At 47.0% G+C, this 25,364-nt stretch overlaps 1 protein-coding gene and 1 long non-coding RNA gene across 3 annotated transcripts; one reads left to right on the top strand and one right to left on the bottom strand.

Annotated features, from left to right (window-relative positions):
* Positions 1-181: 181 nt before the first annotated feature.
* On the top strand, positions 182-17,370 carry LOC126529149 (uncharacterized). The gene is made up of 10 exons (XM_050176743.3): positions 182-340; positions 2,911-2,957; positions 6,392-6,430; positions 6,712-6,750; positions 8,186-8,285; positions 10,997-11,127; positions 11,944-11,991; positions 13,533-13,568; positions 16,115-16,283; positions 17,226-17,370. The coding sequence occupies exons 1-10, from the start codon at positions 265-267 to the stop codon at positions 17,240-17,242; spliced, it is 702 nt and encodes a 233-aa protein (XP_050032700.1). The 5' UTR covers positions 182-264; the 3' UTR covers positions 17,243-17,370.
* On the bottom strand, positions 10,677-25,105 carry LOC129384323 (uncharacterized). Of its 2 annotated transcripts, none has more exons than XR_008612058.2 (3): positions 24,966-25,105; positions 11,915-12,057; positions 10,677-11,075 (listed from the first exon to the last, which is right to left on the bottom strand). It is a non-coding gene; the product is annotated as an uncharacterized lncRNA (long non-coding RNA). The 2 variants fall into 2 exon arrangements; XR_008612059.2 differs by lacking the exon at positions 24,966-25,105 and adding an exon at positions 16,090-16,179.
* Positions 25,106-25,364: the final 259 nt, after the last annotated feature.

Below are 25,364 nucleotides of genomic sequence, written 5' to 3'. Positions count from 1 at the left end.
TCCACGTGCTAGCGCCGAAAAACAAGTTTACATAAAGCACCCGTCACGGCGTGCATAACAGGCGCGCGTGTCCTTGGTGCCGAATATGGGTTCCCTTGCCACCGTAGCGGAAAGGACTGCTCTAATAACTTCACTCCATCCTCCCGGATGTGAAGATGGGCCGGGTATAAAAGCCCATCAGTTTTCATACCTCAAAAACAGGGTCGACCGTACCAGCGAAGACAACATCGCATCCCTGAACCATCTCCAAGCGAAAACGCCAAGATGAGTCTGTCATACGCTTTCGCCGGTCTGCTAGTTTTCGCTGCGATGACGTCAACAGTCACCGCTTCGACGACGAGTAAGTAGTTTCTTTATTGCAGCGCCCCTAAATACCAAGCTGCTTTCCCAACAACCCCGCTTCGTTTAGTGCCTTCCCCGCACGAATCGTAATGGCTTGCTTCAGATGTTTGAAAATGGCAGAGAAACGATAGCCAGTAGTTAGTAATGATAGTAATGTTAAAGCGAGGGTATCTGCACCCCTACTAGCAAAATTTAGGCAGACTCGGTGCCTCCGGCAATTTGTACTTCCGAAAACGCCGGGCAATATCAACAGGCGGAAGATTGCGTTGCAGTGTTGCTGAAATTGGCAGAGTCATCAACGCTGTGATTACGGCTCGGCGCCATCGAACAGCCTTCCGCCTCAATCACATGACCTGTCTTCGTTCTCGGGCCGTTCCTGACACCGTCATTATGTCAAATAGAAGCCCGAAGCTTCAAAATATCCTACAAAATTACACGGAGAAAGAGGCAACGAAGCCCCAAAAAACAAAGGGAAAATACTTATATTTCATTCATACCTGTTGTCGGCCTGCACGATTCTTTTGTAATAACATGTTACAAAAAAGGTAATAAAATAAACAACATGTACTTGATGAAACTTGCTAATTTCACAGAAAGAGCGAATATCTATGACACTCGCCAAATTAGTTCTTGTTTTTCGCCACCGACTCGTACTAATTATGGTCGACAAATGGTCGCATATACATTGCCTGCTCTGTTAAACTACCAGTATTAATTGTTTTCTGTACTGCTGCTCGTACCTTTTTATTCTTTTTCCAAGCTTTGATTAATTTTAATGTCGTGCACACAAATAAAGTATTTTCTTTTTAATGTTACTTTCTAGGCCTTGAGCCGTACAATTCACATGCGCACTTGTGTCAGTGTACGTTTGCACATACGAAAATTTCATTTCGCCTCCGTCAAGTGCAATTATCGGGTACAGACCCCGTCAAGCCTTTTGAGGCTTTCAGTCTGTGCCCCCAGCATATTGTGCAGGCTATAAACGTACCCGAATGGCGAAATAAATGTTAATGAATGAATGAATGAAATGTAAAAAATAATACAGTAACGAAAGTCGTAACTATTCGAAGGTGGAAGCCGAACCTGCATCTTACGCGTGACGCGTACGGTGCTTTAGCAATTAAGCTACCATGATGGGCATCCTCCCGTCCCGCAATATTTGGTGTTTATGCATATGTACAAGTTTAGCTCTGGGAGTGGTAACTAGCGCAGCCCACGACCATGGCAGTGCGCGTGGAACACCATTTTAACCGCGCGCTTTTCCTTATACTTATTCTTTTTTCTCGGTCGTTCAGGTTAACAGCACGTAAATTTGCTAACTTCAAAGGCAAGGCTGAAACTAGCAAGAGAAATTCACTGGCGATAAAAGTGGACGAAAAGGCAAAAAAAAAAAAAAGTCATGCCCGCTTAGTTATGCGGAGACTTCAGGGACACGTGCACCAAACTTTGGTCTTCTCCCTTCTACACAGTGGCCACCCAAGTCACGTTTAGCATACCAGCCGCGTCGCTGTGACGTATAACCTCTGATAAAAAAGGTAACTAAAGTTCCATTAAGAAATAGTGGTTAGCATTACTATGCAGACATTTAAAACCTGACGTCAGAAATGCTGTATCATGTGAAACCACTGGTTCGTTAGATTACATTCTCGCCATTCAATATTATCTTCGGTGTACGTTTATGAAGGGTCCCGTTACAATGTCTTATATGCTCGCGCACGCAAGGCAACAATATCAGAGGATATAGACAGAGAGATAGAGAGAGACAACTTATGGAGGAAGCGCAAATATGTCTCCGTGGTAATAGCCGTCTGCTACTCGGTTGAGAAGAAAAATGGGGAGCGGAGATAAAGTATTGGAATGCATTGTGCAACGGTGCAAACAACAATGGACGAAGAAGGAAACACACAGGACAAGCGCCGTGTGTGTTTCCTTCTTCGCCCATTGTCGTTTGTGCGGTTCAACAATGGATTCCAATATCGACCGCCAACTAGCCCGCCTCTCCCTGTTAGAGATAAAATAAGCAGTTGAGATCAGGCTAGGCAGTGGGATGCGGCTACATAACAAGTTTGTGGCCAAAGAGCCCGTTCACATCCTTTATTCTAATCCTGCGTTGACTTAAAAACGCTACGACAGCCTTGATGGCTCGCTTCGTTGACCTTGTGTCCGGCCAGGGGCCCAGCAACAATTTTGTCACTTAACGCCCTGCTGTTAACAGGCGCCAACGAAGAAGTCGATCTCTGCCGTTCACAGTCATAATGGGGCAAACAACGAACGTGTGCTCCACTGTATCAATTACCTTGCAACATATTACACTCTGGCAAGACCAGGCGTTAGTTGCGGCACAAGTCTTGTCGCATAACCAAAACCTGGGCAATGGCGAATGGCTTGCAGTGAATCACATCGGATGCCCCATGTTCTCGCTGACTTTAATTGCTTAGAAGTGAGAAACAGTTGAATTTATCGCGCAATACCGTGCGATTTAGAGTCGCGCTCAAGTTTATTTCGTGTGACTTAAGAAAGGTTACGCTTTTACAAATTGCCGAATTGATACATGTTGTGCCGTTTCAGCGCCTTGTGTCAACGTTACCCTCAACAACATCCTCAACATCAGTAGCGTAAGTAACACAAATGCTTCCTCTGATACCATAAGCCTACCCCATGATTGATAAAGTCAAAGAACGCGACAGCTTCAGCAAAAAGCGGGCACCTTGCGCTCATTATGGGGCATCAAAGCAGGCACACATTAAAAATGATGTCTGTGAAAACCACAGAAGTAATCTGCGTAGAACGTTTGCAAATACCCCCTATCGTTCTTTTTTTTTAATTCACACAGTATCTTTAATGCCTGTGACGGATAGCCTTCTTCCAATTTTTCAGGTGAATTTCTGGAAGAGGCGGACGTTACTTGCAAAACAAATTGCAGTGTACCGGCCGCTAATAAAAAAAAACACAGATTAACTTTTTTTAACGTTACCTTTGGGACACTAGTTGCAAATGCGAAATCGAAGCTGTACAGTATAGAAGTCATTTACGCTTAGCGGAACTCGTAAAACTGGCACAGCTTTCGAGATATCCCTCCTTGTAAGTCGCTACGAAATAATATGCATCTGCGTTACAGTTAACCGTTTTCCAAAAGCGTGCGCAAAGCAATTCCCGATTATCCTAGTTGCAATGCGACGAAATCTAACAGCGTAGAATAGAGGACCCAATTGTTGGCGACAGGCACAGCCTTGACTACCAACCGTGACTAAAAAGTATGTCCCGTCCTTAGTGCCTTCAACATGCACTAAACCAGCCCAAATTGACATCGCGATTTGTCATGCAAGTAATGCCCGTTCTTAGTATTCCTACCACAGTGTTTTAGAACAAAAAGAAAACACAGTACAGGGCATGGACACGAGTTCTGCTAACCTTGTTTTGTTTCTAAAACGTTGGCGTTACATCTATATGAATGGACAGATAGCAGAATAACAAGTGCACTCGGGACTCTTTCGTGTTCAGAAAGTTTCCACTGAAAGGTTACGCACCAAATTTATATGTTAATTACCTGTGAAACACATTTTTTTGCTGTTCGCGTTTCAATTTATGAACAGTGTGCATCTCCGCTGGACAATTTATTTGATATATAAGGAGCACCACCCCGATGCGCTGATAATTAGTATGTACAGTAAGCTTACCACCAGCTTTGTCTACCAATGGCCTATTTGCAGATGCTAATGAAATGCTAGCTCGGAGCCAAATGGACGAAATGAAATGCTAGCTCGGAGCCAAACGGACGAAATGGTCAAAAAACAATCATACGACACAAACAAGGCCTTTTTATTATTATTATCATTGTGACAAAATTCGTAGACAAGCACTAATGTGAATAGTGACATCATTGCTCGGAACAGGGTGTTAGGGTTTCGACACCATTCAGTAACCTAAGGGCGAAGCCTGACATAATTGTGAGTGAATGAATGAATTCATTTATTTTCGAGAAAAATGGCGGCTCATGGCCGAACTTGGAAAGAGGATATAAGTTATGAAACGGGTGTAAACAGATGGCGCTGGGACTCCATTAGGAGACTCTCCTCGATAACGTTGGAGTACCCCGGCCTTCTGAGCCTACCGAAGGAGCGCCAACGCCAACTTCGTCGACTTCGTTCCGTCTTTGAGTCATAACCACCATCAGCAGCAGCAGCAGCAACAGAAGCAGCCTATCTTTATGTCCACCGCAGGACGAAGCGATCCCCATCACCCCTGTCCTGCACTAGCTGGTTCCAACTTGCGCCTGCAAATTTCCTAATTGCATCACTTCAACCATTTTTCTGCCGTCCGAGGCTGCGATCCCCTTCTCTTGGCACACGTTCTGTAACTCTAACGATACACCGATTATCTGCCCTACGCATTACATGGCCTTCCAAGCTCCATTTCTTCTTCTTAATGTCAACTAGCATATCGGCTATCCCCGTTTGCTTTCTCATCCACACCGCTCCATTCCTATACATATATAAATTATGGGGTTGTACATGCCAAAACCGCTTTCTGGTTATGAAGCACGACGTAGTGGGAGACTCCGGAAATTTGGACCACCTGAGGTTCCTTAAAGTGCACAAAAATCTAGCGTTGGTGTCCGCGTCTTGCCTCTGTCTCTCGTCCCTTTTCGTGCGCTAAAAAACCTCAGTTACGGAATACTAACACGCCCTAACCTACGCTCTTTCAAAAATCTAATTACCCGGGTGTTATTTCTGCGCATTTCGCCCCCATTGAAATGCGGCCGCCGTGGCCGGGAATCGATCCCGCGACCTCGTGCTTAGCAGCCCAACACCTTAGCCACTAAGCAACCACGGCGCGTGCCGCTCCCTTCTTGTCTGCTGACTTCACTGAATAATGGGGCCCTAAAAGGTGTTGACGGCTGTGTAATAAAGGAATGAGAAAGACTGTGGTATGCGTCACGCACTCCACGGTACCTCAGTGGCTATAGAATAGAAGTGGCTATAGAAGTGGCTAATAAAGAGCCCCCCCTCTCTCTCTCTCTCTCTCTCTCTCTCTCTCTCTCTCTCTCTCTCTCTCTCTCTCTCTCTCTCAGTGGCTATAGCGTTGCGCTGCTAAGAAGAATTCCATGGCTTCGACTTCCACTGCTGCGGCCACGTTACGATGAGGGCGGAACTTTTTAAAAAAAAAGAGAAGCATTCGTGTACCGCGCATTGAGTGCGCGGTAAAGAATCATAGGTGGTCAAAATCAATCCGAAGTTTCCCCCCCCCCTTTCATCATACGGCTTGCCTCGTAATGAGATCGCGGTTTTGATACGTAAAACTCCAGAATTTAGTTTTCTTTTTTGCATATGACAGCTGCACACAAGTACCGTCTGTACGACTATGTCAGCATCGTCGAGCATAACCGTGCCAACATATGTGTATATGCTCGCTGCGGTATGCGAACGCGTCGTTGAAGAGATCTCCTTTTGCTGCAATCTTGCATTAGCTGATTTCATGCTGACACTGCACTATTGCTGCCTCCCCCCTCCTTCATCACTCCCTTCGCTCTATACCACCCTCAATTACTTCCCATATTTTTGCCCCTCTCCTTTGAATCTAGGCTGGTCATCTGTTCCGAGCCTCACAAGTCGTGCCCACGCTCCCTTCTTTTCCTTTAACCTGGGCTCCAATATCATGGAACCGCATTTTCCCTATGATCCACACTGGCGTCTTGTTAGTCACTCCACATTACGCCAGTATTTTTTTCTCCTTTCACCTATCGTGCAGTAGTCTTTAGTGAGCGAAAACAAAAAAAATGGAACTCGTCGATGTCCTGCACTGAAAACATCAATCGATTTCTATGGGTGACTGAGACGTACAGAAACATTAGCAAGGCATTCGTCATGCCGTTATCAATATTGTCCAAGGGCAGAATTATCTTGTTATCTTTTCATGCTTCACCTAAACGCATTAATATGCTATTTACATTCGCTTTGATGTTCGGAACTCCTAGCATTGTACTTGACCTACCTGTAATAATTCCGTTAGGGATTGACAATATGTGACGTACATTTCTCGTCTCTTTCAGTGCTTGGGTAACAGCCTGAACTTCTGCAGTGGCACATCGGTAAGTTTTCGATTTCACCGCGAGTGGTCGCACCGTGTTCATGAGCTCCTGTAACATCTTGTTGACATCTTTGATCAGTCCCAACAAAAATTAATTGCTTGCACAGATATGCTGGATAAAAAAACCTCACATGCTGTTTACATTAAACTAGTACATTCTTGATGTCGCATTGTAAAAACGTACTTTCTTGCCGGACATTTATATCTTTGTGCTTCACTCGAACCAATAAGGATGTAATATCGTTCACCCTAACAACCACATTTTGTTTAATCCTTCAACAGACAAGTGGCCTGGTGACAGGACTCGTCAAAGTGCTCACGGTAAGTTTCGTCCGCGAAATGTTCCGCTGGATGAATTGTTGAATCCTCTGAGTGCCCTTGATTCGGCCGGAAATATGATCGCACGGGCATTAAGTACGATATCGTTTTCCATCGTTCTTGCTTGTTCAGGCGCAGATACATAGTATAAAGGTCGCGTTACTCCTCACACTGCACAATCCCGACGAATCACTATTCCTCATCTAGAACTCCTGGCAACACCTGAACATTTATTCACCCCTATTCATAACATATTGCTCGTCGTTTAACATAAATTACAAGTTAATGAAGCGCTGCCTTGACACCTTCAACACGCTTAGTAAGAAATCCTAACAAAGTGGTATTTCGAAGACGTAGCAGAGACCTTCCGCTGGGCATTTCGGTTTCTTTATTCATTAAAACACTTGCGTGCTTCGGAGCGAAATCGATCGGCACCGCGTATTACTTGAAACGAACCCGGAGTGAGTTTGGCTCACGTGACGGTTAAAGGAACGCAAAGAAGGGCTGTTATGTTTAGGCGTTTTGGTAACTGCGCTTTAGGTATATGCAAAATTGCTACCATAGCAATGAAAGAAGGCGACATGAAAGGTGGAAACGCCGCCTCAGAGGTCCGTTACCATGTTGACGGGACAACATCATGCATTCTGAAAGAGCGTACGCGCGAGTCCGGCTAACTGTTCATAGGTAAAGGACTATACACGGCTATACCTCATTCTAGACGAAGCGAGGACTCTGACTAAAGAAAGCTTAAGGCCCACTCGATTAACCTTCTGTACCGGTGAAGCAGGTGCTACGCTTCTTTGTTCCTTTCGCCAGTTCAACATGGAGGCATCTGCTCGTTGCTAGTTCTTTCACGCAGTGCAGGTGTGATCCAGGGTTCATGCAGTTTTAGTACCCTGCACTCGTCAGAGTTGTAAGGCAGGACTCGTGCCAGTGGTGCCCTGCCGTCTCTCCACGAGCAAGTATCGGCACGGAACTGACGGGCGCCGTAGTTAACGAATTGCAGGGTGGATCTAATGAACCTAAAGGACAACGTCAGTTGCTCTCATACTGGCCCGAAATACGCAACTTCGTAAAGCCTGCTGACGTCACTCCGACGTACTGACACTGTCATTTCACCGCAGAAATGGTGAATGCTTGGCCTTCATCTTCTGCACCAGTAATAAACACTTTCCAGCCAAATGGAGGAAAACAGACTTTTGAAAGAACACTTTGCAAGTACGAAGTGACCTTTGTTTGCTCTTTAGTGTCCCTCTATTGCGTACGGCTTACACCAGCTAAAAAGTGACAAGAATTTATGAAACTTGAGGAGTTGGCTGAATTTCTAACATGCGCATCGGTCTCGTGACTTCATCACCGGTCGTCTGTGTCGCACAAGAAGGATCACCGCATACTGGGACGGCTTCAATGAAAAAACCTACGAAACAATTATTTCCAGTGTGTCCTGCGAGGCGTCTACACCTACGGCTCACCCCAGGGAATCGTCAATGCACTGGGACCCCTGTTAGGTCTCATTGCCCAGCGCCTTCTATTTTCATGTAAGCTAATTCCGATACCTTTACTACCTATATCTCTTGTGTTGCCCGGTGCTCTGCAGATAATTTATCGGAAAGCATGAAATGTTAACAGGCGGCTAGAATATTCTTCTGAAACTTCCTTTTTTAATTTTTTGTCAGTATATAAGGAAACAGTGGCTGGGGGACGCTGTGTTCTTGCTCAAGTTTCGGAGCAACATCGCATGTTATGGCTTGGATTGTACAATGCAACATTTGCCACTGGTACTTGTTTATTTCTATTTCTAAAAAGCGAAATTGCCCTCCTCTTTACCTCTCCGCGTAAGTGGTGCTATAGATATGGCGGTTATGACGCCCCATGGCCACATCCGTCGTTTGCTGTACGGCAAAGCACGGCCTTCGAGATTGCTTTCCGCTACTCGCTTGCTGAGGAGCTCGATTGTAATAAGTTCCGGTGTTCTACGTGGCACAACCACGATCTCATTATGAGGGGCTCGCCGTAGCGGGGGATTCCGGATTAGTTTGGCTACCCGGCGCTCTATAACGAGAACCTAAATTTCAGAAAACGGTTTTTTTTTTTTTGCATTTCTCCCCCATCATCGATACGCTGTCGCCTTTGTCGGCATCGAACCCGCGACCTCGATCTCATCAGAGCAGTGCCATGTAGCCTCAGTTGGCCAAGGGGCGCGACTTGGGCATCACGAGGGGAGCAAGCGAAGGCAACTTGGATTTTTTTGAACGCGAAACCTCTTTAAAAAAGGCTCGAAGGGCATCCCCGTTTGCTGAGACCGATGTAACAAAAAGAACATGCCGCAACGTTATCTCTTATGTATTTGCATCCATAGTGCCCATGCACTTCGATATCGTTCCGTAGGGGAAAGAAGCCATTACGGGACCACGGACGCCTACGCAGATGGCGCCGTTGGCTCGGCAAGCGTGACGCAGTCGGAACTAAATTTAAGCCTCGCGCGCGGCGTTCGGAGACATAGAGTTTCCTACAAAAATTACTAGAGGGGAACTCTGGCGCTGCAGTCGTTGTCCTACCATGGGAATGACGGGAAGTACATGGATTTGCCTGATCTTCGTGCTTGTGGATTCAGACGTTCTTGTGGCTTTGTATATTACGCTATATAAATCTTATTGTCGTATATTTCAGCGCAATCTGTATTCTTCGAAGTGCAGAAGACGCCTGGAACGCGTACAATTGCTATTAATTGCAACGATTAAGCCTGTGCAGGTGGCCAAATCGAAACGCGCCAAGCGTCTCAAGGCACTGGCATGCCCGCGATAAATTCATAAGGGCGTTTCATTCGCTTGTCGGTACATGCGTCCGTGGCTTAATGGTTTCAATATCAGGCTTCTGTGCTAGAGTCCCTGTGTTCGAATCCTGCCGTCGGTCAATTTTAATGACGTATATTTAATTATTTATTACGCAAAACACTGTTGAAAATGACGAGTTTAGAAAGTCCCAAAGCCGTTCGAAGCCAAAAGGACGAAGTTTAGGCAAATCCATGTACTTCCAATAATCCCCATGCTGGGACAACCGCTCCCATTGCAACTCCCGTAGACACTAGCGCCAGAGTTCCCTCTAGTAATCTTTGTAGGAAACTCTATGTTCGGAGAGGCGTATAGCTCGGCAGTACGTTTGTCCATCCGAGCAGGAATCGTCGCGTTTGAGAGAGCTCGCTATGCCATAGTAGGTACAGGTCATCAAACTCAAAGTGGTTGTTTAACGGGAGTTGTAAGGCGTATAAATGTGCATTATGTGGCAAGAGAAAATTTCACGCTTGCTCGGCCACACTAAAAAAAAAAATTTTGCACCCTTTGGGGTGTATCTCTGCCGCACAACGATAATCGTCATCTGCCTTGCTTGCGTTTCCTTTCTTGAAAACGCCGCGCCGCTACTTTCCTGTCGGGATGGCTATGTCATGCTGATAACGCGCATGCCGTTCGTTACCGGAAAGTACCGGGTTCGCCGCGTTAAAGAAAGGTAATGCGCACAGGACAGATGACCAAAGTTGTGTGGCATGATGCGATTCAAAGGGTGTAAGCCTTTCTTAGAATGTATGGTCTCAATTGTTCAATGTACGGTAAGATAACGTGTTCTTCGGGCTAGCTAGTTGGTTCATACTTTCTGAAGCCTTTATAGTGGGAATAAAACGAACGCAAATAACGCAAGATCGGACAACACGTATGTGCATGTGGTGTTCGGTCATCGTGTTCGGTTTATTTTCGTTATATTGGCTTGAGAAAGTATCAGCCAACTATCCCAAGAACAAGTTGTCATACATTGAACAATATGTACCATAAAATGCGACCACGTTGCGGAGTTCGTGCAAGAACAAATCTGCAGTCTGTGGTGAAATAAGGGCGGCGCGTCGAACAAGGACGAAGAAAAATAGACGCCACAAACGCTTATACTCGAAACTAATGAGTTTATTTGAACAAACAGGCCAGTATTTAAGTCCAAGCAGTAGTAAATGCGTAGTAGCAGGAGTTTGTCGCGCTACCCTCATTTCACCATGAATGCGTGCACCAAAACGTCGAAAAGCAACAGTAATCGCAAAAAAAATGTTTTAAGGTGCGCGGGAAAAACGCAAGTTTGCGTATTTCTTGTAGTGTCTTCTGCTTCTTCAACACCACCAACACACAATGACAATATTAGTACCGCCGGCAAGTGTTTTCATAATGCGTGCTTCTTTTTTCTTTTTTCTTGGCTCCAACAAAACGTTCAGCCGTCAGCCTACCTATCTTGGGCAACCTCTCCCTGTGCGGCTCCACTTCCTGCCAGAATTTCTTCCTCCAAAATGACACCTGCCAAGGCCAAATCACCGTTCAGCTGCCCGGCCTTCAAAACGTCAGCAGTGTACGTATTCACGAAACGCGGGAGTTCATCACCTTTCATTCATTCACTCATTAATTCATTCATCAGTGCACAATGATTGCATTTTACTAGTACTAACAAAAAATCAATAAACTTGATGGATAACACGGAAGCTCAAGAAAAAAATCTAATAACCACACAGCGAACTATGTAACGAAAGAAATATCAGGCATAAAAGTAGGACAGGCAAAAGCGATTGCAACTTGCGAAACGTTTGAAAGAACACTAATCACAGAGGTCAATGCCTCGCCTCGCTGATTTAGATGGTTCTAGGCGTGTACAGTGCCGTTTCAATAACGTCTTGCTCAGACGTTGCAGTTCACGTTAAATTTACAACGTTCACGCCAATTCACCTATGTATCGTAGTTCTTTTTTTTTTCTTAACTTGTTTGTAACTTTCTGCGTTAGGATGCACCTCCTTGTATATGTCCGAAGTTGTTTCTGTGCTACCCCAATGCACCTAATCTGCTTATACCATAGGGGAAAGGCCTCGGCATTTTGCACAAACGTTTAAATAAAAGTAAATTTACTAAAGAACAGCGGAAGAGCGCAAAGGCATGGAGTGTATTCATTGTTAGAAAAGATAAGCTCACGCAAGGCGTATTGAAAATTTTTTTGTTGTTGTTGTTTGTTTGTTTCCTTTGGGTGGGGGGGGGGGGGGGCGAGGGGAGGCGTAAGGTCACTGAGACGATACCCCATACCCCGCGGGTTTGTCAAAACGTGCTGCGAGACTTGTTCAAAGCCTCCCCTTTAGTCCTAGTAAGCGTACCTCATTTTACTTTCTTTTTTCCCACGCAGTGCGTTGGAGACGCTGCAATGCTGTGCACAGCGGGATCCCCGACCACCGTGAGTTCAAACATTTCGGGGCAGTCGCTCCGGCGTGCGGTGCCTTCTCAATTTGGGGCGCTCCGCCTACATACAAACGTTCACGCCTCATCCCCGTCAGACTAATTCATTCATTAGAGCTTGGTCCAGGTACACTCATTTGAAGCTCCCACTGAGCAAGCTCGTGCAATAAAAGAAGATGATATCGCGCTTCTTTTGTTAGAAATCAGTAGGTAGAAAACTTGAGTAGATAGCATTGTTTGACAAAAGAAAAGCACGTAAAATGTATCGCGTTGCCCTTTTTATCAAGCGTAATTTCTTATTTTTCGTCCGGTAGAGCACCTCAGTGCACAAAATCATTTCTAAATGATTTGGCAGGTTCTGTTTCGTTCTTTTTTTTCTCTTTTTCTGCCGTTGCTGGGTTCGATATTCTTGCGCTATAATTTAGGGCGGATGTCGAAAACGATGCGTTTTTTTTTTTTTATATATAGTAGCCATTTTCGGTAATCTTATGACTTTTTCGAAATGCCTGCTCGAATTCTTGCACCAAGCTCCCTTCTCTTAATTGATTTTCCGTTGTCCATACATGCCAAATAGTGTGTTCTATGTCGTCTCTCTCTCTCTCTCTCTCTCTCCTCTTTTTTTTTTTTTTTTCTCGAGGAGATATCGGTTCCGGCTAACCTTCGGCTCCAATGCCCTGTAAAGGCCCACAAGACACGCTTAAATGCACTCTAAGGAAAGAAAAAAATTGTGGCTGTATTGGAAAAAGGTATTGTTCGTATACCAGGAACGACTCATAAGCTTAAAGACGTGTGGGGACGTTACCTTGGAATTTTCCGCACCGCCTCACCATGCCATCAAGTATATTAAAGGCATCTGCTCGGGTCCAGTTAAATTTTTATTAGTAAAGATAGACGACAAGTTATTCTAATTGGCCCAAAGTCTAAACTAAGCAAGCTTTGAGAGCATTTATGGTGCCGCAGCAGCCATAGAACCCCCAAAAAATATGTATACTCCTAGAAATCCGTGACGTCACAGTGATGTCACGGCACCGGGCGAGAAAACGAATAGAACTTTATATTTCAATGATATTGTTTAATAATCGATCTATGAACGCTATATTAACGACAATATACTTTCAAAATAATATATTATAGTTCTCAACTGATTTTGATTTTTTATTGACAATAATATTTAATGTATATTTAAGGAAGAGGTCAGACGACTGGTTGAAAAATATCTGCCCCCACCCCCGATCCCAGAATTAGTCGTGACAGGACTGCCGGCACTGAACAGAAATTCAATTCGGTCGTTATGAGGAAAGACGCAGAAAAAAAAAAAAGAAAACACAATACAGCTGGTGTTCACAAAGGTCAACGCCAACTCGCCTAACGTCGCACCGCATGCACAAACACATGTCTGAAACTGTGGCATTTATTTAGTACTTTCTCGCGTTTCAACTCTCAACGTCATTTATTGTAGTGCCTGCGTCTCGAGAAATGCCTTAGCAAAAACACATACCCAATCGCGGTGTAACATTGTTTTCCCTTCCTTTTTTACAGACCAACCAGGTTCAATCGTTGCTCCAAACCCTGACTGTAAGTACTGCGTCTGTATAACTATGTAATTCCTTCAATATGAAACAAGGAAACGGAGTGTCCGCGATTGTGCCACAATTGCAGGGACTATTATTCTTTTTTTGTCTGGCCTGTGCGTCAGTTTTTCCTTCACGTCATCGAGGTCTGGGACTAAACAGGCGATGATGCGTTTCGTCCACAGAAGAGAACACATGTCATAATATCTTTAATATATGTCGAATACGAATGTAAGTCGACCCCGATATATTGAACTCGAATAGAAATTTTTACAAAATAACTAATTCTAATGTACGGACACTTTATCATTTGAGAAAAAAATGAATTTCGAACATGACGCATCTTTATTTACCGTAAGCTCGACTACTGAATCACGTTAGTAGATGCCACAAGCTGCATCTTCGTCAGAACCTCCAAAGCAGCCGTACTCATCTGATGTGTTGCAGGTTTCCTCGGCACCTCAAATGACTTCCTCCTCGGTGCTGTCGAGTGCAGCATTGAATATACAGCACTTCTTAAAAAACCAGTCTCGATAACCTCCAAATTAGCTTTACAGCGGGCTCCACGCAGGAGCTCTAATAACTTGGCACTTTAGCTCGCTATGTTCACGAACATCAGTCGGTAGCTGATTCTGAGCCCATTCTTGAAAAGAAGAAAAGGAAAGGTGGACATATACTCGAATAAATATCGTACTGAAGCGCATTAAAACAAAAATTATCCCAACTTATTTTTTAGTCCTTGTAACTGGCCCCGGTGCCGCTGAATTTGTGTAATGGCGCGTTCTGCAGCGTTCCGGAGTTGCTAGTGACAACAAACTCGGCTGAAAGATGATGAGCCAGGCGCTGTTGTCGTTACCTTGCAAACCGTGACATTCACTCCCGTAGAAAAACAAAATCTGCCACGTTTAGTTGCCTGAGCACAGACGACACCCCGGTTGAAACATAAAAGCTCAACTAGCACAGAACAAGGGGTACGAACAAACCCATAAATAAATGAGAGTGATTCTATGTGTTCTTAATCTTCAAGCGCTAGCAAATTGATGAAGAGAAACGCGCGCAGAAATCGAACGTAAGAGTCTTCCCCATCACATAACAACATCAGTCACATATTTTGGATCGCACTCTTTCTGTATGATTCTACGCTATTCTTTCGGCCCCACTGACAATGGACAGTGTCGCCGGTTGATCGCTAAACACGTGGCAAAAAAAGTAATCGCGCCGAGGGCGCTCAATTTTCAGTCATTCGCGCTCCTTTCATTTCCTGGTTACTTGATATACGCACAACACTCTTAATGCGATCTCTGTTACGGCAGAGCTTTCAATGCGGTAACAAAACCTTCGTTTCCGCAGCCCCGACTTCACTGTAAAATAATTTACACCCTTAAATGTGAAAGAGGATGTAAATGTGACTACGACTCACAAACCTTCGGGTGTGATTTATATAACTGACACGCTAAGGGTGTGAGTTATAGACAGATTTGCACCTTTCTTTCACTTTTAAGGATGTAACTTATCTTACATTGTACCCTTCAGCCAGCGCTGACGGCGACCTTGTCTTTCCATCGTATGCATCCGCTTGGCTCTGCAATACAGCGCCATGGCCAGTGAGCGATACAGCTGTGGGTGCCTCGATGCGTACGAGAATATATTAAACTAAGATACATTACAGGAAAACTCGTCCAGTCAGTACGAAGATGCACTTCCGAGAAAGTTTCGGTTGTTGAGCAAACAATGTGGTTCAGGCCATGCCACAGACCTTCGCATCCGAGGTCATTTTCGTGGTGCGACAGCTCCGCATAAGAAACCTCTTGTTCAGCAGCGGCCTGAATTTCACTTCTAAAATAGCGTTGTAGAAAAGGTTTGCATCCTTGTGCGTTTATGGATATTGTGAACTCTTCATTTTTTCCTCATTTTGGCGCGCGGTGTTAGCAAGCCCGACTCTGCCTGGTTAACATACCTGCCTTTCTTCTATTAGTTTATTTTCTGAATGTGTGTCCCTTATTTCAATATCAATTTCCACACACACACACACACACACATATATATATATATATATATATATATATATATATATATATATATATATATATGGTGAGCACCTTCCTGGATCCGGTAGTTTGACAGGCACTTATGGTTTGTAGACACACGAACAGAAAACGTTGTTTTGATTTTCAACGTTTCGGCCGGACCCCGACCGAATGTATATATATACGGGGTGTCGCAGCTAACTTGGACCAAGATTTTAAAGATACCCAAGAGCTCTAGAGAAATCATACCGACTGCACAGTAGCCGTAGTCATGTGTACTTACGGCCAGTATGTTTTTTCATCGCGAAGTATTACTTAGTTAAACACGTTTAATTAGTGAACTTTTCACTTGTTGCTTGAATCGCAAACATACCAATTACAAGGCTGTAGGGCACCTCAAATAACCTCCGAATGCGCAATTATCTAGGTGCGCATTGTATCTCACTCTCTCCCTGTCCTTCCTGCACAGCATTCGCCCTCAATCCCAGTGCCACTTACTTTCCCGTTCTCTGCCCCTTTCCAGTGCATCCTGCGCCAGATCTCGCTGAGCCAGTTAACGCAAGTCGTCACGGGCATCGGCTGCACCCTGCTCACCATACTGAGCTCGCTCGCGGGCAACGCTTCGCTGGGCACCTCCCTGCAGACGGCGCTCGGCTCGTTCAGCGCAGCCCTGCGCCTCATCGTGCCCACCTGTGAGTGCGCAATACATTTCGCTCTCGTTCGAGCAGCTGTCGCGGTGCAGGCTTAGCGCGAAATCGCGAGGGACGAAGCGGAGAGCGCACTTAAAATCACCTGTCGATGTTTTTTTGCAGCTGTTTATCTTGCGAGCTCGCGTTACGGTTTGCCACTCTGCGACACGAAATGGCCCAGTAACCGTCGATTCTGTCGTGCGTGTTTCCGCATATGGTTTTTGTGTGTGTGTGTGGGGGGGGGGGGGGGGGGGCAGGTTGATAAGCGAGCGTCACATATATGTTAGTTTACACCCTAGACACACGGGCGGGTGTAATTCACTAATCATTCACTAATTAACCTTCTAACTAATTACCGTATGACCCATATTGCAATTTACAGATTCTAGCCGTGGAGTTCGCGAGGCAGATCCGCTTGCAACGAATTCTCAGGACAACACCAGTTTCGATATATTAATTCCCAGACTTTGCCGAGTAATGCATTGGCGTTCCAGTTACTTGTGCGTTTCAATGCATAAAACGACGTTTTGTTTAACAAGGGAACTGGAACGCCAATGCATTCCTCCGCAAAGTTCTTGAATTAATATCTCGAAATTGGTGTCATCCTGAGAATTTGTTCCAAGTGGATCTGCCCTGCGAACTACATGGCTAGACTTTGTAAATATCAATATGGGCCATAATGTAATGATTTTAAAAGTTATTTAGTGCATTTTAGTTAATTAGTCCATTTTGCATTTCAATTTTTGGGCCAGTACTGTCCGCCACTTCGAGTAGACCAGCTCATGAACTAGAATTGTTATATCTGCCACAGGCAACTTATAAAGCCTTCTGAAAGTGTTCGTTGAAACACCCTGTATAACAAACCATAGTATACTATATTACGCGTCTTTGTCCCTACAGTTATCTGATCGTCGATTCGTTAATTCCTTCTCTTTATCTTTCTAGGTTCTACCACTGGCTGAAACGACAACAACCTTTTATTGATGAAGGGGATGCGTCAAGATTCCACTCGTCAAAAAACTCCTCTACAGTAGCATACTTCTCTGTAATCAAGCATTATGCGTTCGCAATAAAGTTGGTATCGAAATGACCTATGTCCAAGTTACGTTTGGTTTGTGACGTTTGGATCACAGGGCCCCAAGCGTATAGAAGATAGCACCACCCAAAGCCACGCGAACGCCGACACAGTATCCAACTGGTTATACAAACTCATGCGTCACTGCGCCCTCGAAATATACAGTTCAAGAGACCAAGGAATTTTTCAGAAGCCGAGTTGCGTGATACCAATAACTTATTCGTCATCGTGGTCATCACCAACGCCATAACGTGATTGAAGACTACCTGCAGCATAGAACGCTCTCCAAGAGAGCCCTCTTATAGAGTCGAAGGCAGAGGGGGAAGCCGGCCTGTGCATGTGCATCGTTGGCCGCTTGTAGAGAGGGCGAAGGTGCCACGACGTGGAGAGCTGCGTTGCGACGGGAGAGAAGGCACCGGAAGAGATGGCCTCACGTTGCACATGCGTTGCCCCGCCATGCAGCCGCGTGGACGGTCGCATCTGCGCCTCCAAGGGGAGGTCGGGTACCCCAAACAAATGGCGCCGGAAGCTACCTTGCACCTTTCAATACATAAAACGCCGGTTGCGTTCAAAGGCGCATTGCATTGCAGAGCTCCCCGTTGGGGCATCCTTAAAGGGAAGCTGAAACACTTTTCGAAAAAAATGAGTTCTCTGCGGCATTCTACAGTTTTGAGTCCCCTGAACACGAATATCTGGTTCAATAAGGGCGGAAACAAACGCAAGCGGCTGTTTTTCCAAGAAAATGCGCACCAGCGCCTCAGGGCATCGCGCGAACGCCGCTGTTGCCCGTGATTGGTCGGGGCCGCTGTGACGTCGTTGGCGGTAGTCGCCGGTCGGCGCCGCCGCATGTCTCCGTTTCAGAGTGTAGCACCATTCCTTTCTCTCTGGTAGCACGCGGTTCTGCTGTTCTGGCTTCATAGCTGAGTTGCAAGATGGAACGTTCTCGCTGTCTCCGACAGCTTGTATTGTCCCCGTACATGTTTGAACCCACAGCCGATACGGAAAACGATAGCGGCAACAGAGTCAACGACGATATTGAGTGTGCCAACAGCGAGAGCGATGTGTGCACCTTCTCGCGCGCTGGAAATCTTAGCTGGTACGCATGTTTTTTTTTTTTTTTCATGTAGCTGCACGTTGCAATGACGGGAGAAAAAATGCGCTAAAGTGTCACTGGGAACATGCTGCTGGAAGAATGCCGAAGCACTAACTTCTCATTAGATTTACACGGGTGCAATTCCGCGATGTCAAGCACCTTGCCGCTGCTTGTCTAAAGTCCCGTGGTTTTTTCAGCATTGATACACGATCGCGAACATAAGTGCCGCGTTTCAAAGCGCGCACATGCAGTGCTGTGAGGTACAGTCATGGAAGTTGCTTATCATACACATCCAGAGATGACCAGAGGTATTATATGTGCAATATTCATACTATGGTTCGACGACTTTGCTAGTGTGGCTCGATCAAGAATCGGTATGCGTGCTCCATGCTAGTGTTGACATAAAGATATTAGGCAGTTTTAGCACCGCCGTGTGGTAAACACGATAACTGAACCGTACGTCGAATGTCACTAGGCAAGCCTACACTCCATTTGATACCTCAGGTGCATCGCTGTGGAAGCTACGCTCGAAGTCCGGTCACCAAAATTTATTACTGCGCGCGTTTCCGTCTATGCTTCGCAGCGTGCCAGCGGCGTTTGCTCGCGCGAGCATGCACGTGAAGCTGCCGCGACGGGCTGCAATTAAAAAATAGCGAAAAGAAATTTTTTTTAAAAGAACGTGTTAGCAGCCGTATAAGTACGCGGATGGTTTCTATGGGTAAATTGTTCTTTTTTTTTCATTCCGAACTGAGCTTATATATGGAAAGCTTTCTGAAAAATCGGGTCAAGAAACACCGAACTTTTTCTAAGTGCGAACGCAGCCACTGCAAGAAGTATCTCAAGCCTCCACAGCGTTGCACCTGATGTATGAAACGGAGTATAGCAACGCTAGCAACAACGCGTTTTCGCATTTGTCGTAAGGCTATCCGGCTACGCTAAAACTGTGTTATCAGACGTTAATGGCTGCAAATGTTCGTATTTCTCCAGTGCATCAATGTGGGCCTAATCACGCTTTCATTAAACTAGGTGCACCTGCATGTGCTGCGTATTGATGGAAGATGAAGAGAACTGCTTGTGCTGCCAGGAGGTGCAAGAGATTAGGAAAAAACAGAAGCGCACGCAGTGCGTAACAAGTTCAAGACAATTCAGGACTGTGTGCCTCAGCAGGGCAGTACTGGAAGTGGCACTTGCCCAGAAAGGAGTCGAACCGGCTGGCCAAGGCAAGAAGTTTACACACTGGTGTGAAAATGATATGGCCAATGGGAAAAGAGTGATACAAAAGCAATTTTTTTTTTACAGGCAGTTGAGGTATGCAGCATACCGCCAGTTTGTCTGGCTAGTATGGAAAAAGTTGGGAAAGAAGAACCGTCGAATTCTGCCAAGCAGTGTACTTGAAGTTGTTCGGGCTTCAGTCGCGCCGATTTAATTGGAATACCGATTGCCCGCATCGTTGTCAAGCTCCGACGATAGTAACTGTCGCGGAAATGGTCCGAGCACAGCACAGTTGATTTCGTCGGCACGAACTTATCTCTCCTCACCGCACGTACCCACTGCGCTGCAAGCTTCTTTTCCTTCGGGAATTTGTGAAACACCACATCGTCTCGCCCGCCTGTGTTCGCGCAGCCGAATGCTGCATAGAACGAGGGCATGTTGGGCGCCCTTGGCTGTAGGCACTCACGCAGCACAGATGGAAAGAACAGTTTACGAAAATCGCAAAACAAACGTGAGCGGCGGCGGCAGATCTCTCGTAGCGTCGTTCAGTAAAGCGCAGGACGGAAAGAGGCATGCCAGCACATGTCAGCACGCCGGTCCGCAACTCGGTTGGCTCGGTCTCCGCCCATGACGTCACTCTCGCCGGTTCTCTCCTCTGCCAACGTCCTCACCCGGCGCTCCGGGAAGCGATGGGGGCGTGTCCGCGCGGGTGATTTAGAAAGCGATTTCCGCCCGTTATATTAACAAAACGAAAAAAAAAATTTCAGAACCGTAAATTATTAGGTCTGTTCTTCCCAATCCCAGCAATTCATCGAAATTGAAAACCGTTTCAGCTTCCCTTTAAGCCAGGTGAGAAGATGCGCGAGGTTACTGCCTCGCAAGCTTCCCTGCATACAGATTCCAACATGGTACGTTGGATCTGCTACATCTTTTTTCTGCGATATCTGCCTCACTAGGCACGGTTTTTAGGGCTTGATGCAATGTACGAAGATTACTGGACGCCTAGTATGCTTCACTTTATTTTCAAAGACGAGTATAACATTTGTGTCGCGCTGTACTTCCATACATTGTGCTGCCTCTTTACCCAGCTTTACTATATCATGTGGTTTAGACATGCCACGATCGATATGAGTACAATAAAGCTATTTTCTTTGGCACGCTGCACGCAGCTCGCTGGCATAGCTATAGCTCCCACGTGTTGACGTAAGACTTTGACACGAGCAAGTATAAGCAGGGAGAGACAGAAGGGAGGAAGGCAGGGAGATTAACCAGACTTTGTCCAGTTTGCTACCCTACACGTGGGAAGGGGGATGGGGGAGCGAAAGAAAGAGAGAGAGAGAAAAAGTGAGTCTTGATCACACTTTCACATGGACTAAAGCTAGATGCAGCATGTCTACAGTCTGGCATTTCAAGTTTGTCGCCTTCAGATATTGAAGAAGCACTCGAATGGCTTCCTGGGCTCTTGAACTGTGAGGCCAAGATCCCAAGTACGAGAATCATTTCACACTGACAATACACTCGGTAATATAATCATTTAGTGGGCCAGTGCAGTACGGACAAAATGGAAGCACTACGTTATATATCGAACGGGCTGCCAGTTACAGGCGCTGAATTTCCTTCCTCGCAGTCAGTAAAGAAGACACAATAACTCATTTGCATGTGCATGTACGACATCGCTGAACGGAGGTACCAGTTGCATTAGGAACCGCTGAGCATGCTTATCGTGTGGCTGAGTGGGAGCATCCCACAATAATAGCAGTTCAAGCCCCCACACATTGCGCGAAAGAAAGAAAAACAAAATTTAGTGATGCACTGACACGTGCGCCGCCCTGGTTCTGTGCACGCTGTTCATGTGCTGCTTTCTCTTTTTGCGGGCGCGAGTACTCGAATGCGGCTCATTCATGCGCACGATCGAAGGACACGAAAACCGAAAGGTTCCGCGCAGTCTTATTTCCCATAACGGAACAACCGCGGCGCTGATCAGGAATATTGGCTCGAGAAATAAATTAGCATTTAGGTTGATATCGAGGCCACATATTTTGCGGCAGTACGATCTAGAACACCATTATGCTTGGCGTCATTTTGACAGAGCAATATCTCGAAGCAGGCCTTCCTTTTCAGGAGATTTAATTATCAGCGGGAGGTTAGCTTTGGTTGCGTGTGATGGGAACAAAGCGCGTTCCAACAGCCGACGAAATACCGGCCAGGAGGCAGGCAAAAGTTATATGTGCTACGAAACACGAATGCATACTTGCACACCAATGAATTATGTAAATCCGCCACACACGTTGGAATCTATGTGAACTTCACGCATAGACAACTCGTGCCCTCATTTCACAAACATGTGCACCACCATAAGGGCGAACATTAATAAGCTTGAGGAAACCTCCTTAGCGCGTGCGACGCTCCGTCTTTCTGACTGCAAATTTCCTACACATTGCCGGAGCAGAGCCGGCGGTTTCGCGGTACCAACAAGAACACCAACAATAACCAAACGCCATATTTAATACGCGACAGAACGAAATCAAACGATAACAATAATACGCGACAGAAAGAAATCAAACGATAACAACGAAGAAAAAGTCGTAGCCAGTTAGCAGTGCCCCTGACGCAGGATGCGGAAATATTTTTTTTCGAGATGCATTGTCTCCGCGTGCAGTCCTTGTTCTCCTTGTGCGACTTGCAGGTTACCAAGAATACGCCCCACGATGTCGTTAAAAGTCATGCGGGAGAAGCCGCCCGGTTACCGGCACAAGTGTAGCGCCTGACTGTCAGATCTCCTGGACCGTGTAGCGCGGCTTCTGCTTCTACACCGTATGTCATATTTTTAATATCTGCTGTTCCTGCTTGCTTTTGTAGGCGATCGTCTGTGGCTGGACGACGCGTCAGAGCAGGGAGCAGCAGTCGGCTTCTAACACCCGGCCAGTTCATGTCGCTCAGGCACCGGCACCCGGTTTGCCGACCTCCTGACCTTCTCGTCAACCGGGGCCACTGGCAAGTGCCTCGGGTCAACGGGCCGCACACGTGTCTTCTGCTCCGTCATAGGTACGCACAAGGTGGCGGGTACCTTCGACGCAGCCGTGGCCGTGGCGGTGAGCTCGTTCACGGAGCTGTGGTTGTCCCTCACCGCAGTTGCACTCAGCCGGCCTGTTGAGTAGCTTGAATAGATCTTGTCACGACGCTGCTGGGCCTCGCGAGCACAGGCTGCTTCTGAGAGTTCCAGGCCTCTCTTTGAGCTCCGCGATTTGTGCGTCTCGGTTCGGTAACGCCGACACGATTTCGCCGAACCGCGGGGCAGTGTGTCATCCATTGTGAGGCGCCTCGACGTCGTCGCACGTTTGCTGCAACGCCTGTGCGAATCGCATCTGACAACGAGGAGGTGAGGGCTCCATGCTCCGGCCGTCCTCATTGGGCACTTTGTTTGTCGTTCGCTTTCTGCTGCCGTGAGTGGCTCGTAAGAAGCGTTCCTCGACGACCTGGAGCGCGCGCAACGAGGTCTGGTGTCACGAGTCGCGGCGCACTGACGTACACAGTCCTTCGCGAAACCAGCCACACATGGCCCGGTGGCAGGACCATCCTGCGCGAACGATGAGCAGCCACTTTCGTCGCGTTTGTCTTCGAGTTCATGGTAATAGAAGAACGTGTACATGTCCTCGTTCCGCCCGTCCAGGAAGGAAGTGAGCGTGCCTTCGGCAATCAGCTGAGCCTTGCGTGGGCCCCGCAGCTGCTCCGTCAGGTCGTTCTCCTCGGACGGGCCGTTCTCCTGCGGGACTATTCGCACCTTTGTCGCGGCCGCGTCTCCCTCGGCGAGACCCTTCCGCTCTGGCTTTTCGTCGACGACGGCTTCTTCCTTCCCTGTGAAAGTCGCTTCCTTCTGGACGACTTCTCCGGACTCGCTCACTTCGCATTCGTTCTTCTCTGAAGACTTGCCACGCTCCCATGATGGGCGCACATATCGCGTGTCACGTGTCGTCATCAAAGTCATCAGAAGCTCACCATTCACAGAGTGCTGCGATACCGGTGGTTCTGTTGGGTTCCCGGGAACGTCGCAGTGTCGATCCGCTTCGTCACCCGTCTGTAGCGTAGCGAGATGCTCGAAGATTTCGGGTAGCTTTGCTTGCTTGTTGGACGGCAAGGTGCTAGTACCGCTGCTCGGCGAACCCGACGACCGCTTCGACAAGAACTTCTTCATCCAGTCGCGCTTTGAACCAACCACGGTTGACTTGCGTCGAAGCTGGCCACGCCGCGACAGATAGGCGATAGCTCCGGGAGCGTTCCTTCTGGCAGCCAGATTCCGACGGCAGGTATGGAACGATTTGTCCGCGAGCAGAACGTGCAGTTCGTACACGACCCCCAGGTGCAGCTGGATGATGACGTCAGGCCGGATCTGCGCACGAGAGCGCGCACGCTCTGGCGTCCGATGACGCCTCAGCTTTCTCTTCTTCCAGAGATGGCGTCACGCTTTTCGTTGCGCCGTCGTTCCGACCACCTAGTATTCTACATGCTCCTGGGTGTGCTAAGCTACGACTCCTCCCTTACGCCTCGCCTTGCGCGCAACGACGCCCGCAGACGCGTGCGTGAAAAAAATATCAAGGTAAAGAAGATAAACAAGAAACAACAGATAAACAAGATATCTGATCCGTGCCGGCTGGCGCGCGGCTACGAGTGGTGTTTGTGGAGAAAGTAGCCCAGCCTCAACAGTGCGTCGTTTGCCGCCAGCGTTGCAAACGATGTGCGATGCCCCAACAAAAGATAATCGTGCTGTGATAACCGCAGCTGAGTTGCGCATTTCTTTCCGGCGTTAGTCGAACGCGTCCTCAGCAGCGGTGCGTAATGTGATGTCTGTGTGCCAGCGTAAGGCACCGGTGACATCTCTAGCCGCTCTTTCGCGCGTTATTATGAGCAGTTGTGAGGTACTGTACGCACTAGGCATGAGCACGCCGTCAATGCCATTGCAGACTCGTGCAACAACACCATATGCAAATCATCACCAGACGGGCACATCAACTACCTATATCGGCTGTGTGAGCGGCTAGACCAAGTGACAAGCAAGCACCAGCCGCCGATTTGCCGACAAAAATTTCCAGGGGTGATAGAGCAAGCTACGCCACTCAATTTCATGCCCAAAAGGAACGGCGGCGGCGGCTCACCGTCACAAAAGCACATGCACGAGGTCTCGAATATTAACCTAAAGCAAGAAAGCATGTCACATGGAAAGGCAGGCCCACGGGCAGGCGGCGGATAAGCGATTCGTAGACGAACAGCTTTCCGACACAACTAAGAATTCAAGTTCATTCGAACTTACCGTGCAGTCCTTTGACATGAGCCCGAGAATCTACAGCGCTGCATGGTTGGACCTTGCCGCGGGAAGGTCCGATGATGAAAACGCGGGACGATGCCGCCGCTGCTCGCACATCCGAAACCACCACAGAAAACAGGCCTGCGTGCGCCTCGCTGTGTTCTTCCGCGGGGTGGCGTCGTCGCGCAAGTTCCGAGCAAAAAATAAGTTCTATTGAAGTTTTATTGCCGCATTAACGAAACAGATGTCAGACCCATTTATAAGATCCGGATATAAGACCCAAACCGGCACCCTCCTAGGATATAATATGGGCTTCCTGGCGATCGCAGACAATAACGGTACTCGCCACATCACTCACACTAAGAGGAACTACTTATCGTACCCGAAAATAGCATTCCATTGTGA

The sequence above is a fragment of the Dermacentor andersoni genome, chromosome 8 (assembly GCF_023375885.2).
Source record: "Dermacentor andersoni chromosome 8, qqDerAnde1_hic_scaffold, whole genome shotgun sequence".
Taxonomy (NCBI): Eukaryota; Metazoa; Arthropoda; class Arachnida; order Ixodida; family Ixodidae; genus Dermacentor; species Dermacentor andersoni.
The sequence above is the reverse complement of the archived record's forward strand: the minus strand, read 5'-3'. Positions and strand labels throughout refer to the sequence as shown.